This window comes from Oncorhynchus kisutch, linkage group LG27 (assembly GCF_002021735.2).
Source record: "Oncorhynchus kisutch isolate 150728-3 linkage group LG27, Okis_V2, whole genome shotgun sequence".
Lineage (NCBI taxonomy): Eukaryota > Metazoa > Chordata > Actinopteri > Salmoniformes > Salmonidae > Oncorhynchus > Oncorhynchus kisutch.
The window spans coordinates 20,335,676-20,363,378 of NC_034200.2; the positions used below are offsets into that span (position 1 = coordinate 20,335,676).

The 27,703-nt window shown below is 42.4% G+C and overlaps 1 protein-coding gene across 1 annotated transcript in view; it reads right to left on the minus strand.

Annotated features, from left to right (window-relative positions):
* Nucleotides 1–398: 398 nt before the first annotated feature.
* Nucleotides 399–27,703, minus strand: part of LOC109872204 (contactin-associated protein-like 2) — a 55,396-nt gene continuing 28,091 nt past the window's right edge. The window contains exons 11-25 of the mRNA XM_031806937.1: nt 24,195–24,301; nt 23,822–23,941; nt 23,323–23,438; nt 22,895–22,979; nt 20,023–20,179; nt 19,701–19,828; nt 19,451–19,621; nt 11,990–12,208; nt 11,458–11,694; nt 11,048–11,278; nt 10,511–10,644; nt 8,951–9,044; nt 4,883–5,113; nt 3,574–3,648; nt 399–3,264 (exon numbers count right to left, since the gene is read on the minus strand). Coding sequence (XP_031662797.1) covers nt 3,065–3,264; nt 3,574–3,648; nt 4,883–5,113; nt 8,951–9,044; nt 10,511–10,644; nt 11,048–11,278; nt 11,458–11,694; nt 11,990–12,208; nt 19,451–19,621; nt 19,701–19,828; nt 20,023–20,179; nt 22,895–22,979; nt 23,323–23,438; nt 23,822–23,941; nt 24,195–24,301 — 2,305 coding nt within the window. The 3' untranslated portion in view covers nt 399–3,064. The remainder of the gene's footprint in view (nt 3,265–3,573; nt 3,649–4,882; nt 5,114–8,950; nt 9,045–10,510; nt 10,645–11,047; nt 11,279–11,457; nt 11,695–11,989; nt 12,209–19,450; nt 19,622–19,700; nt 19,829–20,022; nt 20,180–22,894; nt 22,980–23,322; nt 23,439–23,821; nt 23,942–24,194; nt 24,302–27,703) is intronic.

Sequence of the window (27,703 nt, forward strand, 5' to 3'; positions counted from 1 at the left end):
CCAAATCATGTCCAATCTATTGAATTTACCACAGGTGGACTCCAATCAAGTTGTAGTAACACCTCAAGGATGATCAATGGAAACAGGATGCACCTGAGCTCAATTTCAAGTCTTATAGCAAAGGGTCTGAATACTTATGTAAATAAGGTATTTCTGTTTTTTATTTTTAATATATTTACAAACATTTCTAAAAACCTGTTTTTGCTTTGTCATTATGGTGTATTGTGTGTAGATTGATGAGGAAAACATTTATTTAATCCATGTTAGAATAAAGCTGTAACACAACAAAATGTAGAAAAAGTGAAGGGGTCTGAATAATTTCTGAAAGCACTGTAGGTGTCGGGAGAGGGCGCATGTTCTGATAGGGAGGCATCTGATGAAAAACCAATCACACTCTGTATGGCAAGGCTTGTTTAATGTTTTATATTAAGACAAAATCACATTACATATGCAATCTCAGGCCTGACATACAATACTGAACTAAAATAACACAAAATGAAGTTGTAAAATCTTTCATTTTGGGGAACATGATCTCAAGCCACTGTAAAAGACAATTTCAACAATGTATGTTTTTCACACAGAATATCAAAAAGAAAACTGCCATTTAATTATAATTGCAATGAAATAAATGTAAATATATTATAAAAAATACTTTTGCACATCATCCCTCAGATAAGAATTGTACAAAATATTTCCAAAGAATTAATGTAAAATAAATTGCACTGCAATGTGGTACTGTTTTTAGTTTTAATTGTCATGCTGCTAATGAAAAGAAAAACAATAATGGAATTTGAAATCCGATGCCAATCATTCATTTGACAAAAGTGGTAAACCAACATAACAAAAAAAAATCTCCATAATATCAATATGCTATATTATGCTTTATTATATCCTATGCTATAATATTATATATTACATTGTGAACTGTGACGTGTTAGATATTCTAATGAAATGTAAGATCATGCGTTCTCATAAAGTGTTGCTCTACAGTAAATGGATGTCCTCTGATCATTTTGGTTTATAGAATATTAAAGTATATTGTGTTTCAGTTGCAACTTGACTATTAGCACACACAGTGATGAACAACCAATGTTTTGCTCCTCTGAATACCAATAAACCAAAATGTACCATTGTGAGATGTAGACAGGGATTTACATGTTGATTCAAAACAATAGCCTACATGACAAAATAGCAACACAAAAAATGTGAAGAAATTACCTAATAATACCAGCTTTGCTTATGTGTTCAGTGGTGCAATTTAAGGGATTTCATCATCCAATTCAGATTGCTGTGGGCATGTGGGACACTGACATTATATGGAAGGATACATTCTGTTTGCAGATGCTGTTACAGCCTTCAACAGTAACAGCTAATCATTTTATGTTCATTTCAGAGGTTTTCACGACAGTCTCTCATGCTGTCTACATTCCCCTTAGCTCCCCTAATCCTCCAGTTCTTCTCTTCAGCACACACTGTGTTGTCTGTGTAATGCTACTCTGAATTAATCACAGCAATTCCCAAACCACATGATGTGAATATGAGAATCTTAACATGGGGAAAGGCTGACATAATCTTGTTGGCACTTGTAACATAAAAACATTTAATATTGTGGGTTATTCTGACTTACTGGGTGAAAATGGTTATCTTATGAATAAGGAAATAAAATGATTAGACATAAAACATACAACCCCACTGTACTCAAATAAACAAATGAAATAACACCTATAGAACACAGGAGGTTGGTGGCACCTTAATAATTGGGGAGGACAGGCTCCTGGTAATGGCTCGAGCAGAATAATTGGAATTGTATCAAATACATCAAACACATGGTGCCATGTGTTTGGTGACATTCCATTCACTCCGTTTTTGGCCATTATCATGAGCCGTCCTCCCCTCAGCAGCCTCCTGTGCTACAGAACTATACACATTGATACCAACAAAGGCATAGAAGTTCAGGCATTAGTTAAGCGTGTGTATAGTGTATCACTGCCCATGGAGCTGAAGTTAAGCCACGTTGTCATTTTCCTTTTAGCATATAGCCACCATCATAAATACATCCCTATTGGCCATAGAGTATTTATTTTGTTCAATATTCAGGGTACAGTCAGTGTGCCCAGAAGGAAATAGTCCAAAACGGAAAGCAGAGTGGCTGAATCTTGAAGGCACATTGGATATTGTCATTACTATAAGTAATATGATGCTTGTTTGTACAATAAACCTTTTCATGACAATATCATAGCACTTCCCTCTCAAAAGTCACAATGTTGCCAAATGTGAACCTGTCATATCATGCCAAAAACCAATTTTCCAAGAAGAGCCATCATCATATGTAGCAAGACCGGGGAAACAGATAAAGCATGCTGAATAATTTGCCCCCCCCCCCAAGAATGATCTGCAAGATAAAAGACACATTTGTGAGGAAATACCAGTGCTACTGTGTGGAATGGTGCAGTGAAGGGATGCCATAGTTGTGTAGCATGCCGTTGTATTCTACACATAATAAGGACTGCAGTGCAATCAAACCAATACATTACAATGCAATACAATCAAATGTCAGTGACATAAACCTTAATGTGTTTTTCAATCTGTGCAGGGAGAGCATTTTGTCTCTAAGCAACTCACTTGGTACTCATTTGGCAGCAAAGGAACTAGAAGTGTACATTATGTGCTTGACCCATTAAATACAGGCATAAACATCTCTACAATCAAAGCTAAAAACATTAAGACATCAACAGTAATGAAAAAAATAAATATAAAAAGTGATATTGTTTTTTAAATGTTTAATTCTCAGTCCAGGTGATGCTGTAGTTGTAATAATGGCTCTATGTGAATGACTGATATCATGTTGCCAAAACTCCTCCAACTCCTCACTCAATGTAAATACATTATAGACAAGCCAGCCAATGCACACATCTAGTCCATGGGGAAATCTTCCTATGCCCCATTTACACATTATTCATTCATCATCCTCATCATCATCATCAAAGAAAGCCTTGTCCTCACTCAGCGAAGTGTGAAGAGCCATGGGCACACCACTGACCAGTACCAAAATGTGAATGTCTGATTAAATGAACCATTCCTTCTTGCTCTCATCAATGGTTTCTGTGAAGGCTGGGTCATTGACAATGATGGCTGCATCGGCACAGTCCGCAGACTCCGCCCCTTTGGCCTCATTGGTGTGGTAGGAGCCCTTGTGACGGAACATATGGCGAATCAGGAACACCAGGGTGCAGAGGATGGTGAAGATGACCACAGCAATGATACCTACAAGTATAAAGGACATTATGAGGTACATGACAATGTGTTCTTTTGAAAAATCGATTACTGGATTTGACCCTTTCTATTTATTTTCCTTTTTTATATATTGAATACTGCATTGTTGAGGAAGAGGGTGCAAGTAAGTATTTCACTGTACTGTTTGCACCTGCTGTATCCTGTGCATGTGAGAAATACACTTTGATAAGGGCTTGTAAGTAAGCATTTCACGGTATTCGGCGCAATTTAATTTAATTTGACCTTTAAAAACCTCAACAACCCTGTATAGTAGGTGAGTTGATTACTGCCCCTATTCACCTCCGATAATTGCAGCGTTCCGATCAACTCCATCCCGGCTAACTCTTTCCTCGTTGAATGGGAATACAGCACCAGCTGAAAAAGGAAACAAAAACGGATCAACCACAAAATAACCAAACAATGCTAAAAAATAATGTAAATGCTATGACACATTTTTTACAGAGACAGAATATGTCAATTGTAAACTGGCACACTTTGGCATCCGATTCAAAAAAAAAAACAGGACAGGCGATAAATATAGCTTGCAGTATATGCACAGTGTGAGTCATGGGGGGAAGTAGGCGTGGGCTGAGTTAAGAGGGGCAGTCTGCTCTTTTCATCTGGCATCTCTGTGGGCACTCTAGTCCATTTGAGTGGATTCTGCAGAATATGTGCAAATCTCTCATCACATATCACCGCCCCCAAGATACACACACACACACACACAAACACACACGCACGCACGCACGCACGCACACACACACAGTGGAGCAGGGATCACAGATACCTCTTACAGGGAGCTGTTCTGTTTGCCTTTGGAGCACTATTGCAAGGCTCAGATCAAATGATACAAAGATTCTTCCTCTTATTCTCATGTTTTTCATCCAAAGCTCTCTTAGTAAAAGTCAGAATATCAATAGTGTAACAATCTATAACTAGTCCCATTAGGCCTAGCTGTGGGACAATTGAAATTGTTTATATTAATCCTTACTAAAGCAGTACCACTAAAAATATTCATCTGATTTATTGAAACCTCATATGCCTCCATAGGTTAAACATACAAATAGTCACTTAGACTCCCTGAGGGATAGCATTTCATACAGAGCAGAGCAGGCATGAGATAGATATTGTGTTCCTAGTAATGGAGAGATTAAGAGAAGAGGGTGAGTGGCTGGGCAGCAATAGATCTCATGTGTCCGGAAAGCTCATTCCTTTGTGTCCAGAGAACACACCCAGGATCAATACACTGACCCAGTGATAACCATCCTGTAGACCTATCCACAGGAGCTAAACAGCACAGCACATGGGTTTAAATGGTTCAGTAGCTAAAGAAGAAAAGTACCACTATTAAATATCATGCCTTGAAGTTTTAATTAAATGTCAAATCTCTTTGGAGGACTGAGTGGACTGCTGGTGCTGCTAGTTGACCACCGACAATATATCTACTGTAAAGGACTACTTTTAAAATGCAGTATTCAAGATGATGGTATCGAGATGTAAATAAACACAACAATTCAATAAAATAGAATAAAATCCCATGATATGAATAAATGGTTCTATTGGTGGGACAATTAAAGGGGATAGTTAGAAACACAGTGATTTACTGTACCTGAGTCCAGGTGCCAGGGGTCATTGGCAGCAGCCATGGGTGAGATGGTGAGAGGAGACGCCCCGCAGTTGGACTCCACTAGAATGCCCTGGGTGGTCACTGGGGCGACGATGCCAGACCTCAGTGCTGCCTTCAGAGGGGCGATGTTGTTGAACTGAACTCTGGACAGACAGCCAACGAACCCTGGGGTGTTGTACTTCTCTATGAGGACTGGGTCAATCTGGCCAGTTTCTGATTAAAACAAAGAAAAAAGAAAAACCATCACAGTACTTCTAGATTAGATAGGAGTTCTTCTTGGAGCTGCTGACTGATGCTGCCTGACCACTTAATACTAGTCTACCACCACGATGCACTACTACTCAGCACAACACCGTAAGCCTCCCCAGTTTGATTTATGTTCACTTGAACCTAGTCTCTGGTTGGTGACACTGTATTCCCTGTCCCTAGCTTCCACCAGACAGGCAACTACTGCAGAGACTCCTACTGCAGATATGTTATACTTAAACAGAGTATCCAATTATTTTGCAATATGTTATTCTCCAAGGCAGATAAAGAAGAGTAATTTCACGGTTACATGTAAGAAGGATGTTTCATATGCCCCCAAGTTGAAAAGACAAACACATCCTGTTTGGAACATTAGCCAATGCATTATCTCTGCTTTTCAGAAAACACATTGCAATATCTACAGAAAAAGTATTAGGCTACAGTGACAATGTTTGTTAAAAACAACATAGGCCTACCTTGCATGAAAAGGAAATGACAACAAATAGAAATATATCTGAAACAAAGAGTTGCAACAAAAACACAAGGTCAAGGTTTACCATAAGGGTCCCCAACACCTACAGATTTACAGTGTAGTTACAGGTAGGTTGTTATTGAAAACACTATGCCACCTCAAGTTTGTCAAATACAGAAGAGTATTACCTGGTTGCCCTGTTGTCCTCCCTGAATGAAGTGGCGCTAACTCTGAGTCTGCCCCCACGGCGCAGCCCCTCTATCCAGAGGAAAAGTCCTTGTCTTATACAGTGCTACCACTGCCCGCTGTATGCCTGTCTATGAGACATGCTTGTCTGTTTACCTGTATGTTCGTCTGTCTGCCAGGAACATTTAATTCTGTATCTGCCCTGCTGCCTTTCTGCCTGCTAGTAGTCTGTTTATCTTCTTGCCAATATGTCTATCAATCTCTCTGTCTGTCTTCCTGTGTGTATTACCTGTCTGTATGCCAACCTGTCTGTGTATCTGCCAGGGTGTCTATGTGCCTGAAGCCTTGGTTAGCCAGTGAGCTCTGAATGTGAATGCACCCTAAATGATTCAGCCCAGCTCCTTTCCCTTCCTTCTCTTCTCTTCCTTACAGCCAGACCAGGCAGGGAAAACATGATGATGTCATGGATAAAGTGAGCTAATACATTCACAAACGGAACGAGGCTCGGAGAAAACCTGGATGTGAGTAAAGGATTACAGGATGGGGATCAGGACCGGGCTTTTGTGCTCCCTTCCTCCCTGAGGATGATGTCAGAGATTGTTGTTAATTTATTAATCGAGTGCAGCAGCAAAGCACTCTGGGAAGTTGTAAGGCTTTACCAGCCAGGCACAATGGGGCATTCTACTGTTCTCAGAATAGGATCAGTGTACTGGTGTCTGACTCCTGCTAACACGGTGCTGCTCCCTCCCTTAGCGGAAATCAAACACGCCATGCCATGCGCACATCACTTTATTCTGTTTTCTATTCTACCTTTCTCTATACTGACGAGCTGTGTGCTGCAGTGGTGTGGTTCTTGATGGCCCTATGATCCATACTTTTTTACCCTGAGTTTATCTGAGTGGTGTGGGTGTACTATAGTAGGTGTACTATATCAGTCAGCAGTGGCGATTTTAGACTGTAAATCTTGGTGGAGCACACACTTGGTGGAGCACAATTTTTTTTTAGATGCATGACAGCAAAGCCACTACACAATGCTAAACAATACATGAATTGCACTATAACAATGACAAATGGTGCCCACAAACTGTTAGGGCCTACATAAAGCTGTCCCTATACCTGGCTATCAGTGGAGCCTTATTTGGCAGCGGAACAGTTAACTCAGCCTCATTTAGTGCCTTTTTATATGGCTAACTTGCTTAAACATGTGGTTTCTACTGACAATTGAGATGTACAAACTATGGCATAAGGGAACGATGAGCGGATAAGAGGAAATCCGTCATTTCGATTAAGATATTAATGAGCGAGCTAAGACAGACGATATGACTATTCAGCACTTTTGAAATGTACAATGACATAATTCAGAACAATGACACGTTCTTACAGTATTCTCCCTGTACACCAAGTCAGAAAGGTAGGATAAATAAAGGGGGCATGTAAGCAGGCAATGAAAGCTCTTACAATATTTGATGATGACATTTCTCTAAAACAGGCCATAGGCTACATGTGTACCTCCAAGTCAGAACAGTTGGCTAAGGTATTATGGGGAAAGGGACCAAATTATTAGGTTGAGGTTACTAACAGCTTACTACACAAAATACAGTTAGTATTACTTTCTTAGCTACATATCTCCCTGGCATATTACATAATTTATGCAGAAGCATACAATATATTTTTGGCCTCTCCGTTGTTGTGCTGTGCTCACTTCAACAGGAGTCCTTCTTGTGGGCAAAATGTGTTATGAAACTTCTCTGGATTTCTGGTGCTTTCAAGACAACTGGGAACTGAAAAAAAAACATGGTTGAATCATGACGTCCGTGATTTTCAGGTCGGAGCTCTCAAAAGAGTCCTAATTTCCCGACTTGGAATTTTTTGTTGGATGACCGTTCAAAGCGTATTTTCCCAGTTGGAGCTCGTTTTATTCAAAGTTCCAAGATTTCACAGTTCGGAGTTTGCAGTTGTTTTGAATGCGGCAGAAGTCATGTTGGATTGTCAGCATGGCCAATTAATTCCCATGGTGTTCGTGTGAATGTTTATCCTTTTAAGCTTGGAAAAGAGACACTTAAACCCAGACTTGGACCACACACCCTCTGCACCGAATAGCAGGCAGGGGAAGAAAAATAGTGATTGCTTTGCAACGCTTGCAGTTAGCAACTGATTCCGTCCAAACCACTCATTGTTGAATTTGCGATCTCCAACTTGTTGGGTAATGTTTATGTCCAATGGCCGATGATCACAGATACGTTTTATCTATCATTTCTCTTCATATGACAAAGACTGAAAATTGTTTGCCAGTAGATTGGCGACATAATTCATGAAGATGACTGCTTGTCTGGCTTGCTAGCTAGGATTTTGAAAGTATGTTGTTGACATGATCAGTCCAATCAAAGCTACGGTAGATATAACGTGATTTGACATAATTTTATCTGTGGCCAATAACCTTAAGCCTTCTTGAATGGGCACTTCTAATGTAAATCTATGGTAGCACCCAAGGGGGGCTTGAACGTAGTGTCCCCATGAGTGACAGAACACTGAGCCAATCACGGCAGAACTAGAGAAGATTACCAACCCCTACGCTCTATATTTTCAGCTGGCTGCCCCTCCACCACAGAAAACACTGAGCTAGGCTGAAACACCTGCATTTTGGAGCTGCTTTACTCAAGATAGCAAAAAAGAGACAATGTTCTTATGCAGCTTTTCAAACTGATATGTGACACGTATTTATGCCAAAATAACATGCAAAACAGGCACTGCCCCACTTGCCCTGAATGATGGGTCGCCACTGTCAGTCAGACAAAGACAAAGGAAAGGCCTAGACAAGGCCTATTGTAACATTGCTCAATATGGGCACTCAGATGGATGTACATGTCTTTGTATCAACAAAGCAAGATTTTTCTGTCAAGGCAACATCACCATTACCAGATATATTGATGCCCTCTTTCCATATATTAATACACCTGGACTAAACAAGATCAATCACTCAGTCATGGATGGGCAACAAAACATCTGGTTTTGTGTTTTTTCAGAAACACACACAGATGCAAGTAACTCTGACTTCCGAGTAAATAATACATTGATTCCACGCATGATACATAGCATTCCTTATATTTACACTCCAGTAGGAATACATGGATTATATCTACACTTACCAAAGACTTTGCCCAGGAATATAGTTTTAACCAGGTTGAACTTGGTGTCAGAGCCAGCAGGCAGAGTGTAGCTGACTGGGGGGTAATGGTCCAACTGGAAAAGAACATCACGATATGGTCATCAATCATGTTATATTACAGTCAGTTATAAACCCAACAGCCGGCTTTTTTATTTTTGTTAATTACTACCACCTAGTGGTGTATTTTAAACAGCATACGCCTGGAAATCCTAACTGATGCCAGTGTATCATGCATTATCGAAATCCGATAAACAAACAGAAATAAACTGTGCTAAAAAGCATAATGCACTATAAACCACTTCCACAGGAAAGGTGGGTCTGGTGTGTTGCAAAAAGCCTAATGCAGTCTGAGAGGACACAGAACAAATATGTATTTTGGATTTAATGGTATCAGCAAATCCCTCTCACTGAGAAGGGTGTCCTCCCTTCCTGATAGCAGAGCACTAGTGTTCTACCTTTGAACTGCTTTATGAAAAGTGCTATATCTATAGTCTGTGTAGCTATCAAACTGAATCAAGGCTGTAACATAACAAAATGTGGAAAAAGTCAAGGGGTCTGAATACTTTCCGAATGCACTGTAGGAGAGGTGCATGCCAGCAGATGAGGAAATTTGGCCAGGATGGAATAAATGATATAAGAAAACCAAAAAAAAGAGCAAAAGTAAAGTAGGGGTGAAAAAAGCACTACAATCTTAGAAAAATACTTGCTATTTAGAACCTAAAAGGGTACTTTGGCTAGCCCCATAGGATAACCCTTTGAATAACCCCCTTTGGTGTCATGTTCTGACCATAGTTCTTTTGTGTTTTCTTTGTTTTAGTGTTGGTCAGGACGTGAGCTGAGTGGGCATTCTATGTTGTGTGTCTAGTTTTCCCGTTTCTATGTTTGGCCTGATATGGTTCTCAATCAGAGGCAGGTGTTAGTCATTGTCTCTGATTGGGAACCATATTTAGGTAGCCTGTTTTGTGTTGGGTTTTTGTGGGTGATGGTCTTCTGTCTTCGTGAGTCTGCACCAGACAGAACTGTTTCGTTTTTTTTCTTCACATTTGTTGTTTTGTAGTGTTTTGTAGTGTTCATGTTTATCGTCTTTATTAAACATGATGAACACTAACCACACTGCGCTTTGGTCCTCTCCTTCGTCCACAGAAGAAAGCCGTTACATTTGGTTCCAAGTAGAACCCTTTTGGGATCCGTGTTGGACCCTTAGCACCCCCAGGGGTACGCCAAATAAAAATGTGATTCATATTTTTAAAAGTCTAATTTAGTTTGAGAGTGGTCCCAACCTGGGACTCAAGTGGAGCATTAGAGTCCTACCTTTCAACTGCTTGATGAAAATGAAAATGTTTTTTAGCTAAAACTACATCATTGTTAAGATTTTTACCTGCAGCCTAAAGTAGTCAGAGGGAAAATACATTTCAGGACATTGGCAAATCCCACTGTGTGATAGATCACCCTTTGTGGTAGTGGAACACTAGGGTCATCCTGGAGCTGCAGCTGAAAAGTGCTCCATAGATAGATAAAGCAACATCCTCATTATTATCACCTGCAGCCGTATGTTCCTCTCCTGCCTGGAGATGTTGATGTGGTGGGGCTGCCCGTTGGCCATGTTGCGCTGGTCCAGGTCGATGGTGAACGGCTCCCTCAGGCCTCCCAGGCTGTAGCGGATCTGAAGTGTTCCTGACAGAGGGGGATGGAATGCCCAGTCAGTCCCAATGTGTCTTAATCATATTCATATAGTTGTCCACCCATTATCTCACAGGCTTTGAAACATGGTTAGAGTATCAAACTCAAGTGGCAATTGTACTTTAAATTAAGCTCTACATTGCTAAAATACTAAATTGACCATCACTCTCTCTTTCTGCTGTTTCAGTTATTCATGCATCTGCCTCGAACCATGCCCAACCTGTGTGTTGCACTATTTAATTAGCTATTGAGCTACTTCCCTGTACATTCTGAGGTTCTTTGCTGGCTAAACCATTAACTTCACCTTCCAAGCCTTTCAAACCCTTTAAACGGATGGCCAGTATTGCTCTCACATTCTCTCAAGCATTTTAAACCCTTTGAACAGTTGCCCTCTCACCATTGTGTCTGAGCACCACAGCCAGGTAGTCCTGGGTCCTGGAGCTGATGTAGACCAGGATGCTGGGGGTGTTGGAGGTGCTGAAGCTGAACACCAGCTCCTCCTGTGTAAGGTTGCCCTCCGTGGGCAGCAGGGGAGACAGGCTCTTCACATCCCTGATGGCTGGAAGGCCCCCCTCGGGAAGGAAGTCGTAACGAACTAGTGTTCCACTCTCGAAGTAGCCACCCACGTCTGATACACACATTAGACACAATACAAAACATCAGCAGACGTTTGAGAAACTGACAAGCGAATTGATATTAGCCTCCCAAAAGCAAAGGGTAAAGTTAGAGTTGTAACATTGTGAAGTTGAAATAAAACGAAAACACTTAGAGTTACCATTCTCTCACATGGCTGTGACTGTATTTTACCTTCAGTGCAGAAGGGCCCGTCATACGCCGTCAAGGTGCAGTCGCATGAGTAACCGTTGTATTTCTCCATGCACTGGCCACCGTTTCTGCAGTGCTGCCCATAGCTGGTGCAGTGGCCAGAGCAGCCAGGCTTCACCCCCGGGGTGACCTTCGCCCTCTCCTCCAGGTCAAGGGTCACACCGTTCATCTTCAGGGCACGGATACATCCTAGGAAGCCTCTCTGGCCACCCGATGCACCTGAAGGATAACGTTTATGACAAAAAGTCTCATTAGACATTTTGGTTTACAACAACCTTGATACCAAGTACACTTCTCATAAAAAAATTGTAAACTCAAGTTTTTAAAAACTTGTTAGTTGTTGACTTGACATCCTAATAGCTTTTGACATTGTTTCTGTGTGTAAACTGTGTGGGCCTGTATAAGTCGAGTCCAAACACCATGAGCTGAGCACCAGTTGTCTTTCAAACATAGACATATAAACCTGATCATCATTACCCTATGTGGTGGGAGGCAGGAAGGAAGGATGTCTTACCGACGTAGAGTTGGCTGTAAAGCTCCAGGCGAGTGTGACCCTGTGGGGGTGCAGGGCGAACCTCCTTGAACTGCCCATCCAGCTGCAGCACAGCCTCCTTCACGTTGCGCTCAGCCACCACCCTGTGCCACTGGTCATCATTAAGAGGAGTGGATGACCTCACACTCAGCTCCACCAGACCGTTGCCCACATCAAAGGAAAAGGACACCACCGTGGCAGCTAGGCAGGAGAGGACAGAGCGGAAGGCATCAGATACGGTTTTGGGTGAGTCTGATAAACAGGCTTTAGATCTTCAGAAGTGGAAAGGTTTAGTCTCTGCCTTATGAGCCAGTGGGGACACGTACGCTTTGGGTGAGAAACAGCTGAATTATGAGGTGGAAATCTGTCAAGGAGGTCGTTTATGAAGCAAAGATTAAGCTGGGGCCTATGAGAGACCTTGGTCTGAGAGACCTTGGTCTGTTTGGGAGTGGTTAAAAAGTTAACAAGCATTTTTAGGGAAACTGAACTTCCACTTCAAAGGTTATTATAGTTTTGTGTTTTTATATTCGTTTTTATTTCTATTAGTTTTAAGATTTGTATTTGATTTTCAGTTTAGTTTCAGTAAGTTTTCAGATCTACTTGCTAGTTTTTATTTAGTTTAAGTTTTATATTACCAATATGGAAAAAAACTATATTTCAATATATTTAATGTCACGTAAAATATATTACAAATACATATAGATACATTTGCATGTAATGCCTGACAATACTCCAGAAATGCAAGGCTATGACATCTAGTCTACACAGGGTGGCCAAAGTGGTTCCTAATTTGACTTATTTTTGTATTTTTGACCCCTTTTCCGTGATATCCAATTGGCAGTTACAGTCTTATCCCATCGCTGCAACTCCCCTACGGACTCAGGAGAGGCAAAGGTCAAGAGCCATGTGTCGTCCGAAACACGAAGCCAGCCGCCCCAATGTTTCAGAGGAAACACCATCCAGTTGGCACCCAGAGTCAGCTTGCAGGCACATGGCCCACCACAAAACCATGTATTTCTGTTCTTGTTCCCAAGAAAGCTAAGGTAACTGAACTAAATGACTATTGCCTGTAGCACTCACTTCAGTCATCATGAAGTGCTTTGAGAGACTAGTCAAGGATCATATCACCTCCACCTTACCTGATACCCTAGATCACACCAATCGGTCCACATATGATGCAATCGCCATCACACTGCACACTGACCTATCCCATCTGGGCAATAGAAATACCTATATAAGAATGCTGTTCCTTGACTACAGCTCAGCATTCAACACCATAGTACCCTCCGAACTCATCATTAACCTTGAGATCCTGGGTCTCGACCCCACCCTGTGCAACTGGGTCCTGGACTTCCTGACGGGCCGCCCCAGGTGGTGAAGGTAGGAAACAACATCTCCACTCCGCTGATTCTCAACATTGGGGCCCCACAAGGGTGCGTGCTCAGCCCCCTCCTGCACTCCCTGTTCACCCATGACTGCGTGGCCATGCATGCCTCCAACTCAATCATCAAATTTGCAGACGACACTACAGTGGTAGGCTTGATTACCAACAATGACGAGATAGCCTGCAGGGAGGAGGTGAGGGCCCTCAGAGTGTGGTGTCAGGAAAATAACCTCTCACTCAATGTCAGCAAAACAAAAGAGATGATCATGGACTTCAAGAAACAGCAAAGGGAGCACCCCCTTATCCACATTGATGGGACAGCAGTGGAGAAGCTGGAAAGATTTAAGTTCCTCTGTGTTCATATCACAGACAAACTGAAATGGTCCACGCACACAGACAGTGTGGTTAAGAAGGCGCAACAGTGCTTCATCAACCACAGGAGGCTGAAAAAATGTGGCTTGTCACCAAAAACACTAACTAGCTTTTACAGGTGCACAATTGAGAGCATCCTGTCAGGCTGTATCACCGCATGGTACGGCAACTGCACCGCCCACAACCGAAGAGCTCTCCAGAGGGTGGTGCGATCTACACAACGCATCACCGGGGGCAAACTACCTGCCCTCCAGGACTCCTACAACACCAGATGTCACAGGCAGGCAAAAAAGATAATCAAGGACAATAACCACCTGAGCCATTACCTTTTCACCCCGCTTCGATCCAGAAGGCGAGGTCAGTACAGATGCATCAAAGCTGGGACAGAGAGATTGAAAAACAGCTTCTATCTCAAGGCCATCAGATTTTTCAACAGCCACCACTTGCACAGAAAGGTGGCTGCCTACCTACAGACCTGATATGATTGACCATTTTAATAAATGGAACACTAGTCACTTTAATAATGCCTCTTTAAGAATGTTTACATATCTCGCATTACTCATTTCATACAGCTGAAGTCAGAAGTTTACATACACCTTAGCCAAATACATTTAAACTCAGTTTTTCACAATTCCTGACATTTAATCCTTGTAAAAATTCCCTGTCTTAGGTCAGTTAGGATCACCACTTTATTTTAAGAATGTGAAATGTCAGAATAATAGTAGAGAGAATGATATATTTCAGCTTTTATTTCTTTCATCACATTCCCAGTGGGTCAGAAATTTACATACAGTCAATTGCTATTTGGTAACATTGCCTTTAAATGGTTTAACTTTGTTCAAACGTTTTGGGTAGCCTTCCACAAGCTTCCCATAATAAGTAAGAATTTTGGCCCATTCCTCCTGACAGAGCTGGTGTAACTGAGTCAGGTTTGTAGGCCTCCTTGCTCGCACACGCTTTTTCAGTTCTGCCCACAAATTTTCTATGGGATTGAGGTCAGGGCTTTGTGATGGCCACTCCAATACCTTGACTTTGTTGTCCTTAAGCCATTTTGCCACAACTTTGGAAGTATGCTTGGGTTCAATGTCCATTTGGAAGACCCATTTGCGACCAAGCTTTAACTTCCTGACTGATGTCTTGAGATTTTGCTTCAATATATCCACATAATTCTCCTCCTCATGATGCCACCTAGTTTGTGAAGTGAACCAGTCCCTCCTGCAGCAAAGCACCCCGACAACATGATGCTGCCACACACGTGCTTCACGGATGGGATGCTGTTCTTCGGCTTGCAAGCCTCCCCTTTTACTCCAAACACAACAATGGTCATTATGGCCAAACAGTTTCATCAGACCAGAGGACATTTCTCCAAAAGTTCGATCTTTGTACCCATGTACAGTTGCAAACCGTAGTCTGGATTTTTTATGGTGGTTTTGGAGCGGTGGCTTCTTCCTTGCTGAGCAGCCTTTCAAGTTATGTCGATATAAGAGTCATTTTACTGTGGATATAGATACTTTTGTAACTGTGTTTTGTAACTGAGAACTCCTGGCTGTGAAGATGGTATTAGAAGAGTGGAGGCACTGGCTGGAAGGAGCAGAACAGCCATTCTTGGTCTGGACCGACCATACAAACCTGGAAAATCTCCGTACAACCAAGCGCCTCACCTTCAGGCAGGCCCGGTGGGCCTTCCTGTTCAACAGATTTAACTTCACCATCTCCTACCGCCCAGGGTCAAAGAATGTGAAGCCTGACGCCCTCTTCCGCCTATACAGTTCCTCTGCCACACCCTCGACATCTGAAAACATTCTCCCTACCTCATGCCTTGTGGCCACTGTGGATTGGGGTATTGAGAACCTGGTCTGTGAGGCACAACACTCCCAGCCTGGACGTGAAGGAGGCCTGGCTAACCGGCTGTTTGTCTCTAATCCAGTCCAGTCCCGGGTCCTGGAATGAGCTCATTCCTCCAGGCTGTCCTGTCATCCAGGGTCCGGTTGCACACAGTGCATGCTCTTCCTTCGTCACCGCATGCACTGTGTGTGCTCAAAACAAGACTCCACGGCAAGCTCATTCTGGCCTCCTGCAGCCACTACCGGTTTCTCATCGTCCCTGGTCTTATATCTCTGGACTTTGTCACTGGGCCCCCTCCGTCTGATGGCAACACTGTCATTCTGACGGTAGTCGACCGGTTCTCCAAGGCTGCCCATTTCATTCCTCTCCCCAAACTACCTTCTGCCAAGGAGACAGCCCAGCTTATTGTGCAGCATGTCTTCCAGATCCATGGACTCCCGGTAGACATGGTCTCCAATTGGGGTTCTCGTCTCAGTTCTGGAAGGCATTCTGCACCCTTATAGGGTCGTTGGCCAGCCTGTCATCCGGATTCCATCCCCAAACTAACGGTCAGTCGGAGCGAGCAAACCCAGACCTGGAGACCACCTTAAGGTGCCTGGTCTCAACCAACCCCACTACCTGGAGCTGTCAACTAGTCTGGGTGGAGTAGGCCCAGAACACTCTTCCTAGTTCTGCCATGGGACTCTCCCCTTTCGAGTGCTCCATGTGGTATCAGCCTCCACTCTTCCGTGAACAAGAGCAGGAGGTCAGCGTACCCTCGGCCCAGATGTTTGTCCGCCGCTGTTGACGTACCTGGAAGAGCCAGGGCGGCTATTCTCAAGACCAACTCCAGGTGTCGTTGATGAGCGGACCGTCGTCGGACCCCAGCTCCCCGCTATCGCATTGGGCAGAGGGTATGGCTGTCCACACAGCCCCCTGCCCCTTCGGATAGAGTCCCACAAACTGTCCCCTTGTTTCATTGGTCCTTTTCCCGTCTCCAGAGTCATAAGTTCCACTGCTGATTTAAGTCAAAACTGTAACTTGGCCACTCAGGAGCATTCTCTGTCTTCTTGGTAAGCAACTCCAGTGTAGATTTGGCTTTGTTTCCAAATCAAATCAAATCTATTTGTCACATACACATGGTTAGCAGGTGTTAATGCAAGTGTAGCGAAATGCTTGTGCTTCTAGTTCCGACCATGCAGTAATATCTAACAAGTAATATAACCTAACAATTTCACAAAAACTACCTTATACACACAAGAGTAAAGGAATGAATACGAATATGTACATAAAAATATATAAATGAGTGATGGTCGAACGGCATAGGCAAGATGCAGTAGATGGTATAGAGTACAGTATATACATATGAGATGAGTAATGTAGGGTATGAGAACATTAAATAAAGTGGCATTGTTTAAAGTGGCTAGCGATACATTTAATTACATCCAGATGGTAAGATGCAGTAGATGGATTAGCATACAGTATATACATATGAAATGAGTAATGTAGGGTAAGTAAATGTTATATAATATAAAGTGGCTAGTGATAAATTGATTACATCAATTTTTCCATTATTAAAGTGGCTGGAGTTGAGTCAGTATGTTGGCAGCAGCCACTCAATGTTAGTGATGGCTGTTTATCAGTCTGATGGCCTTGAGATAGAAGCTGTTTTTCAATCTCTCGGTCCCCGCTTTGATGCACCTGTACTGGCCTCGCCTTCTGGATGATAGCGGGGTGAACAGGCAGTGGCTGGGGTGGTTGTTGTCCTTGATTATATTTTTTGGCATTCCTGTGACATCGGGTGGTGTAGGTGTCCTGGAGGGCAGGTAGTTTGCACCCAGTGATGTGTTGTGCAGACCTCACTACCCTCTGGAGAGCCTTCCGGTTATGGGCGGAGCAGCGGTTTACTATATTGGTTATTATTATTGGTTTTCATTTTTAGTTTCAGTTTTTGTTTACTATAATAACCTTGGTCTGCTTACATAACAGTATTGACTTTTCAATGAATGTGAAGTAAGCTGGCATTCAATTTACACTTTGAAATGTCGGAGGCCTTGAAATATTGTTGCTGGTATCATGATGATTTGAAACATGAAAGACTGACAATATTGCATTTATAGCTCTGAAAAATGTAAAATTTTCTAGATGGGTTTTTGACAAGTACCTATCAGACCATGACACCTAGAAATGCGTAAGGCAGACAAATACTCCAGTAGTGAGATAGATCTCTTCACAGCGGCACAGTTTGCTCATTTTCCCCTCTGTCAATCGTCATTTACTTCATTGAAACACTGCTGACAAGTGTCATCATACCCCCTGTTGGGTCCAATTCCACCGAGACAAACGTCACATACTGACAACCTGTCTGTAATCACTCAACATCCTTTCTGATTGTTTAATCCACATCAATCACAGAGATCCAGGTTACCATCGAGTAATGAGATTTCACAGGGATTGTAATTGAGCGCTTTCCACTAACCAGGGGTCTCACCCTGGACCACCTTTCATTGGGAGAATCATTCTTTGATTTGATTTCCCAACCGACTCAATAGATCTATATTGAAGGGAGCTGTCTGATTACATTTGTTCTCCATTCAGAGCATGTACTGAAGCTGTGGAGATGACATAGGGGAGCCCTGTCAATCATAGATCCACCTGTTCAGAGCAGATGCTCGGCCTGCAGGACTGGCAGAGAACCTCCTGAAGCTCAGAGAAGAATTTTGGAGGGGGGCCAAGTCTCATTAAAACAACTGCCATTGCCAAGCTCTAAAGAGAAATTCTAATGCATAACGGTACTCTAGAGTTTTGAGTGAAAAAGTATTTAAAATACAACAGCTTACAAGGGGCTTAGTAAATCCATTTTTCTTGGCAGGCTAATACTGTACCTTGTGAATATTAAAATGGGGGGAAACTATTAAATATGAAATGTTTTTTACAGAATATTTTCTGTCTGTGTCTCTAACGAAAGACACTGTTTCTTCAGAGCAACTGAATCACTGTAATAATACTGCTCAAATACTGTCAACTCATTGCACCAAAAAATGGCGTCAGTAAAGCTTGAAATCTGCCAGAGAAAAAGGGTCAGAAACAATAACAAATGGGGCCTGAGGCGATGGAAGCAGCTCAAAGATATTTCTGACCATTGATCTTTCCCAGCGGAAGGAAACTGCTCCCCACCAGCTCAGAAATCATGCTTAAATGTCACTGGAAACCAATTTGATCTAACAATACCATTTCCAAACAGGGATCCCACTGTGCTGGTGAACTTTAAGTTAATACTGACTTCCAGCCATTTCTAAAGCGCTAAAGTTTAATATCTGATGACAAAATGAATGAAGTATGGCCTGCAATCGATGAGATCAATGGCAGCCTTTATGGAGAGCCCTAGGGTTGGTCTTCTAACATGTTCTCAGACTCTACAGTACACACACACTGGTGCCCCAAAATTCAATCTACCATCTTGTTACAGTCCCCAAGAGCTGACCCTGGAGATTTATTAAGAACTGAATGTTGTTTTACAGTAGCTCTCATGGAACATGACACGTGACACTTGCTTAGTGGCTGGTGGTTTGTTTTTTAGTAGGAACAAGAGATTCTTGTTTTGTGGCTGCAAGATAGACATGATCCTTTTTGACTTAGAGGAAAGTCTTAGTGGAATGTCTAGGTCGATATCTACTGTGAATAAGCCTCACTAACACTGTCCAAACCATTGAATTTATACTGCATCTATACATTATATATTGTAATGGTATGTTTTTTTGCAGATGTGGAGGTAGAGCTTTGATACTGAACTGCACACACATCCATAATACAGCTCTACAGGTAGTGTATATCGACCTGTTACTGAGTAGTAGTACACTCACCTTTTAGCTCCAGGCGGATGAAGTCAGTATTGCCAAGGTTCTCCAGAAAGACGCCATAAGAGGAGGAAGTCTTGAAATAGAAAGAGATGTCTGCACTGGTCTCCCCTTGGAAGGTAGGGAAGTGCAGGTATGATGCAGGCGTGTTGAAGGATGCTGCGTTCCAGTAGTTACCTGGGAAACAGGAAACAAGAATAACTGCCTGTGTACATTACTGATTAGCATTCTAAGTTGTGGAAATGATAAAACTCACCATCTCCTTGACAACGCAGTGGACCCACAGTCAGCTTAGCCTCAGAGCCAGCACGGTTAGTGTCACCAACTACCACCTGACTCACAGGCAGATGGTCTTTATACACCAGGAGACCAGCGTCCTCTCTCCTAAAAAAAAAACATCACAAAACTATATGAAATACAGAGTACAATTTTCACTACAAAAGGCACAACAGTAAGATTGTAGCACAAAGAAAATGTTACAATGTATTACTTGATACATTTCAGGATAACTAGATCTAGCTTACGTTTCCATACGGTAGCATTTCATCTCTAGTGTTGTTCAGAGTGGAGTCACTCACCACCGCGTTTGGTCAGCGTCACAGTTGCAGTAGTACTTGGGGTCGGTGCAGTTCCTTTCGATTCCACAGGCACACTTCTGGATCCCTGGTCCTGAACCACCCCAGTAATAATGCCTCTCATTGGCCCTGCCAACCCACCATGTGAATGGGGACCCAGCTGCAAAATAACAGCATGAATCAGCACAGAATATACCAAAACAACAAAATACTCAATTCGTAAGCATGATGCTACATTATTTGTGTATATCTAAACAAATGACCATAGTCTAAGCTGTTTCATTTACTCTTCTACTAGCATACAAATAACACAATGCTACCTTTGTCGATGTCAATCTTTCATGGTAAATAGCATTGAAGTTGAGATGGGTCTATTGATGCATATTGTATGAATAGGTCAGACGCCATAAAACGGCTACGTACAAGCCTACAGTATGTATCCTTATGTACAGTACAAGCGTTACCAGATGATCTGTTTCCCTCACTCCGTTTGACACTTTACTTTTTATTGATTGAGAGAAGCCATGTGGTCTATTAATCAGCTATTCACCCCGTTTCACCCCCGCACCAACAGCAGCACAGACAGACAGTCTTATTCAGCACTCCAGGTAATAAAAAATGACTCGCTCTAGGGAATGGGAAAATAACTGGTGTGAGGAATCACATCAAGTGGAAATGTCTGTTCTATAGATGGACAAACAAGATCATTTATCAAGGCAAACACTCCCCAGGGCGTTTGTTCTTCTTCAACATCTCCACCATCCTTGTGTTGTGTCCTGACTCCTGCATCATCTCTAGAAACTTTTAAAAGCACTCTTGTGTTTTGCTGTTTACAATGTGAATTATGCGTTTGAAATATTTTCATATTTTTCCGAATAATCAGACAATGGTCATGTCTGCCATAACAATAAGCAGTGGGAAAACATTAAAAAAAACATTGTTTACAGTAATTTTCAAAAGACAAGAAAGTGTTATTTAATTACAGCCAAACGATTAGGCACTTTCCATCTTGTCATTGTTACTTATCAGCAGCACCTGGCAAAAATTGCCCTCCAGTGAATGACAAATAATAATTGAATGAAAAATAATAATAGGTTTGTAGTACATTATCAAAGGGGACGGTGAAACATTTATGCAGTGTTTACATCAATGGGGAAATAATATTGGAAGGATAATGCGTCTGCGGTTTATAGCAGCTGGGGTGGTCTGTTCATCACACACGCCTTCCTAGATATCTCCCAAAATTGTTTCAGTAATAGCCAGGGGGACACATAGTGAGGTGGTGAGGCTCCAGGGAAAGAACAAAGGCTGTTACACTGGTTGTTTCCTGCGAGGTACCTATGTTCCACACGGGTCCCCACATGCATGGGAGAGAGTGGGATATGGAGAGAGCGAGAGGAAAGAGACACACACACACACACACACAAAGGGGGTTGGATGGAGAGAGGAGGCTGGATAGAGAGAGAGTGGAGCGAGATTGGGGGGAGCAGTGTGGACTCCCTGGATATTTATTTTAATTTTACCTTTATTTAACTAGGCAAGTCAGTTAAGAACAAATTCTTATTTTCAATGACGGCCTAGGAACAGTGGGCAGAACGACAGATTTGTACCTTGTCAGCTCGGGGGTTTGAACTTGCAACCTTCCGGTTACTAGTCCAACCACTAGGCTACCCTGCCGCCCCAAAGTAATCAATAATTCAGGTTATTTATGGTGATGAGAGGGAGACAGGCTGAGGGCCTGGAGGCCAAGCGTCCCCCCGTTGAGTGAGAGGGGAGAGGCACACCAGCAAGGGGATAATGTCAGGTAGAGTAGGCTTCTATTCCTCAATACTGGTTGAATGGGCACCACTTGGGCCAACACAATAAGACTACTAAATGAGGGAGAAATAGTACGGCCAGGCAGTCTTCTGACCAGGAATGTGTGACTCCTCATCTCTTTCAGCGCACTGATGCTGCCAACCAACACGCTCCCTTTCACCGAGCTGCGAGGTGTACAGAGCTCACCAGAACACGAATGATGTGTGAGTTTTATCTGTCAACATCTCCAGTCAGTCCGACCATTGTCTCAGATCCTAACACATCCAAAGGATTTGATGAAAACTTGTTATGCTGGTCATACAGTTCACGGTATCGCAATTCCAGTGGGTCAGAAGTTTACATACACTAAGTTGATTGTGCCTTTAAACAGCTTGAAACATTCCTGAAAATGATGTCATGCTTCTGATAACCTCAGGCTCAGAACTCTATCGACCCTCAGGGGGAACGGCTGTCACTTGATAGCACCAGATGAGATGAAACCAAGGTAAAAAAAACAGCAAACAAAACAACACTAGATTGTTGGAAGACACTGAAGAGCCTTTGGGTTTCTGTGGCTGTCATGGAATTTCAGTTGTAATATTTCCTGTAGTTGGCTTGAGGGAATGAAACAGTTCCAGTTGCCACAGATAGTATTCCTCTTTTCCATGAGATGGGAAGAGAGCCACTGCAATAAGCGCTTGGCTCTCTTCTGTGAGTAATGACAAGGGATGACAACTACTGTGACGCTATCTAATGTACGCCTGCTTGCCTTCTCATCTTGTGAAACACTTGCCAAATAAAATAGATAAGAATATTCTAGATTTGTCGCCCAAATGCTAATAACCATCTGCTATACAATCTGACAACACTTAAATGAACATTCATCAAAAACAAACACTGGGAAGGGAAAAGAGAAGACGGCATATTCTTGGCATATTATTTCTGCAAATGCATAAATTAGTGTGTCTTTGTTGGAAATAATAGTATTTCCCTTTAGAAACAGATCCTTTTCTCAGATATACATATGAGCACACAAAAACACATACAAACACCAAAAAACACACAAAGTCCTCTTTACCTGGGTTATTGAGCAGTCGAGACATTCGACAGGCGTAGGCTACATGCTGTTCACAGTACTCTGCACTGCTCGTGATGGCTGTCACCTGTCACAGGGAGAGAAAACAGGGCTTGAGCAAAGCAGAATGCATAACATTTAGTAATTGAGGGATCGTAAGCAGAGCTGAGTGAAAATACACTGAGAGAACATCTTTAATAAACAATGTAGCTAGCTAGTGCCTTCGACAGTAACATTTAAAATACACATAGGGCTGGTTTCTCGACACAAAGAAAATAACCATGGAGTTTCTCCATTGAGCATGGTTCTCAGTCCAAAACTAGACTTTGTGTCCGTTAAACCTGCCCATAAAATCCATGTTTCTTTTCCATTGAGCTGGTTCCATCATGAATGGGTGATGATGTCATCGGGTCATAAGGTAGTAAGGTCACCTGCTCTGTGGACATGTTGTAGTTGAGCTGCAGCAAAGCCTTCCTCTCCAAGTCTGAGCCACTCACTGAGGTCTGGGGAGACAGGTTGTTTCTCACTGTAGTCCACACCTTGTCCTCTGCAACATAGTCAACAACACCATCAAAAACCAGTCAGCATGACCAATATTTACAGGAGAGGAACAAAATGTAGGTCAGCTATCCCAGTGGTCAAAACTGGTTGCCATGATGTTACTACAACCAGAAGAAGAACAATACTTTATTGATCAATTTTCCTTGCAGTCCACAGAAAATTGAAGTCCTCCGGTTGCTGGCCCGCCTCGCTAAGGTCTAGGTTACCTGCCACCCCAAATTACAACCAAACACCAGATTTTGTTGTATTCTGGTTATAATGATATAATTTCAACCAGATTTGCCTGCTCGGATGGGACAAAATCATCTGATGCCATAATGGTTAAGTGGATTTTCTGTTTGGTAGGCTTGGGAGGTACTGTACTCTTACCAGTCATGTTGCAGTTGACTTTGAAGGGGCCTACGGGACCACTCCCATCAGGGTCGATCCAGTACGTGCCAGATGTTTTACCAAGATGTTTGTATTCCTCACAGGACTGTTCATACACGGCTGGAGAAGAGGAATTCATACGCGAGAGGAAGCCACATGTATTATGGAGTTTACATTACAGCAGAATTACTTATTCATCATTATAAATCCAGGAGTTTCCCCATGTGGTTTTAATGTCAGTGAGGTGAATGTGCAAAAATGTAACTGATGTTTCAGATGGGTCCCTGAGGGTATGAATAATGAGAGATCATAGATGAAGATGTCCATATACTGTATGAAGATGTCTTGATAGGCTGAGGAGGAGGATACTTACAGGTATGGCATGTAGCCCCAGTGTAGCCTGTCCCATTGCAGGAGCACCTGAAACTGTCCCAGGTCTGAGTGCAGCGGCCTCCATGTTCACAGTGGTTAGGGACACATCTGGGGGGGGGGGGGGGGGGGGGGGGGGGGGTAGATCACATGATGAAGTAGCAGAAGTGACCGATAATTGAACTACTTTGACATTTGTGAAACTACAGATGTAGGATCATAATTTGAGCCAGTCTGCTACAGCAGGAAAATAATCCTGCAGCAACAGGTAATGTGAATTCTTATGTGGATTATAATTAATGAACAATTTTGTAGGGGTTGATACATTTTTCATAAGGGAAAATTAAGTATGAAATTTCATAAAAGAAATGACAAACATCAGAAGCCTTTTTAAACCTCAAATAGATTACACATTCTCCTGCAACAGAGTGATCAAATTAAGATCCTACATCTGTACAGATGGGACAGAAAAGATTGTAGGGATAATAACTTTCGTAGTGTGCATCCTGCAAATATCATCTACCCTCAAAAACAAATTAATTTGAGGCTGCATACATTTGGTACTTCTTCAAATCATATTCACATGGCGAAGAAGTGCTGTCTAATTGAAATACGCTGACCTTAGTGAGACAACTGGGGTTAAATATCACTGTGGTGTCTCTGTGTCGTGACAGTAATCAGCCAGAGCTGTGAGGAGGTTTGTGACCTTTTTTTCCATGTACAGTACCAGTCAAAAGTTTGGACACACCTACTCATTTAAGGGTTTTTCTTTATTTTTTACTTTTTTCCACATTGTAGAATAATAGTGAAGACATCAAAACTAGGAAACGACACATATGGAATCACGAAGTAACCAAAAAAGTGTTAAACAAATCAAAATATTTTTTATATTCTTGATTCTTCACTCTGCGGTCCAACTCATCCCAAACAATCTCAACTGGGTTGAGGTCGGGTGATTGTGGAGGCCAGGTGTCAGGTATGCGTAAATAGTTGTAAAGGAGTCAGGTGCAGGAGAGCAGATATGGTGTAGCCAACGGAGCCTTTTATTTTGGCGAACCAAAAGCACACGGCAAAGTGAACACGAAATATCAATGCGGGTTAACATAACCCAGTGCAACAGACTAATGTACGCAATACATGAAACAGAATAAACAATACCACACAAAGACATGAGGGAAACAGAGGGTTAAATACACAACACATAATGAGGGAAATGAGAACCAGGTGTGTGGGAAAACAAGACAAGACAAATGGAAAATGAAAAATGGATTGGCGATGGCTAGAAGACCGGCGACGTCGACCGCCGAGCACCGCACGAACAAGGAGAGGCATAGACTTTGGCAGAAGTCATGACACCAGGTGTAATGAGTACAATGGGAGACAGAGTGCTGGTTTCAAGCGCAGGGTGCAACAGGTGTTTATTAGTAAAGGACCACAGGAGGAAGCAGGTAGCTGTGTCCAGGGGCAGGCAGAAGGTCATACAAAGGGACTCCAAAAAAGTAACAGTACAGGCAGTGAAAAGGCTAATATCGTAGTCCAGGAGATCAGGCAAGAGGTTGATGACAGGAAATTTGATAGGCAAAAGTACAAGTAGGGAATAGGCAAAAAGGCTTTGTTAGTGAGGATGGCCAAAAACTACGATACACGTGAGGACTAACACAGAAATAAACAGAGCTTCGAATAGTATATGTACAAAAACAAGCAATACCTCACAATGATGGGGTGCAAAGAACTGAACTAAATACTGTATGTAAATGGAATACAGGTGTGTGAACAGGTGATCAGAATTCAGGTGATTGGGATCTGGAGAGTGAGATGCGTTCAGGGATCTATGTGTTGGAGAGTGTGAGTTGGAAGCAGACGTTACACCAGGTCATCTGATACAGCACTCCATCACTCTCATTCCAGGTCAAATAGCCGTTCCACAGCCTGGAGGTCTGTTGGGTCATTGTCCTGTTGAAAAACAAATGATAGTCCCACTGAGCGTAAACCAGATGGGATGGCATATCGCTGCAGAATGATATGGTAGCCATGCTGGTTAAATGTGCCTTGAATTCTAAATAAATCACAGACAGCGTCACCAGCAAAGCACCCCCACACCATCACACCTCCTCCTCCATGCTTCATGGTGGGAACCACACATGCAGAGATCCTCCGTTCACCTACTCTGCATTTCAAAAAAGCACTACAGATGGAACAAAATAATCTCAAATTGGACAGATTTCCACCGGTCTAATGTCCATTGCTCATGTTTCTTGGCACAAGCAAGTCTCTTATTCTTATTGGTGTCCTTTACTAGTGTTTTCTTTCGCAAAAATTCGACCCTGAAGGCCTGATTCACAAAGTCTCATCTGAACAGTTCATGTTGAGATCTGTTACTGTCTGAAATCTGAGGTGCTGTTAACTCTAATGAACTCTGGGTCTACCTTTCCTGTGGCGGTCTTCATGAGAGCTAGTTTCATCATAGCGCTTGATGGTTCTTGCGACGGCACTTGAAGAAACGTATAAAGTTCTTGAAATTTTCCATATTGACTGACTTTCATGTCTTAAAAAAATTATGGACTGTCATTTCTCTTTGCTTATTTGAGCTGTTCTTGACATAATATGGACTTGGTCTTTTACCAAATAGAGCTATCTTTTGTATACCACCTCTACCTTGTCACAACACAACTGATAGGCCCAAATGCATTAAGGAAAGCAATTCCACAAATTAACTTCTAACAAGGCACACCTGTTAATTTAAATGCATTCCAGGTGACTAACTCATGAAGCTGGCTGAATACCTAGAATGTGCAAAGCTGTCACCAAGGCAAAGGGTGGCTACTTTGAAAAATCTAAAATATTGTCACGCCCTGACCTTAGAGAGCCGTCATATTTCTCAATTTGTTTAGGTCAGGGTGTGATGTGGGGTGGGCATTCTATGTTCTATGTTTGTATTTCTTTGTTTTGGCCGGGTATGGTTCTCAATCAGGGACAGCTGTCTATCGTTGTCTCTGATTGGGAACCATACTTAGGCAGCCCTTTATCCCACCTGTCTTTGTGGGTAGTTAACTTTGTTTGTGGCACTAATGCCCTGTAAGCTTCAGGGTTGTTTTCTCGTTTGTTTTTTGTTGGCGACATTTTGAAATAAAAAGGAAAATGTACGCTCACCACGCTACACCTTGGTCCACTTCTTTTGACGGCTGTGACAAATATAAAGTGTATTTTTATTTGTTTAACACTTTTTTGGTTACTACATGATTCCATACGTGGGATTTCATAGTTTTGATGTATTCCCTATTATTCTACAATGTAGAAAATAGTACAAAATACCTGGAATGAGTAGGTGTGTCCAAACCTTTGACTGGTACTTTATGTTTGATACCACAGTGTGGTGAATGGTACGGTCTATCACTTTATCACTGTACTAGTTCATTTCCAGGTCAGGGACCCCCTACACCTATGTGTCGGTCAGTGTCTCCCCAGACACCCAACGTTAAAAGCATTAAACCTGCTGGTGTGATCAAAGGGCTG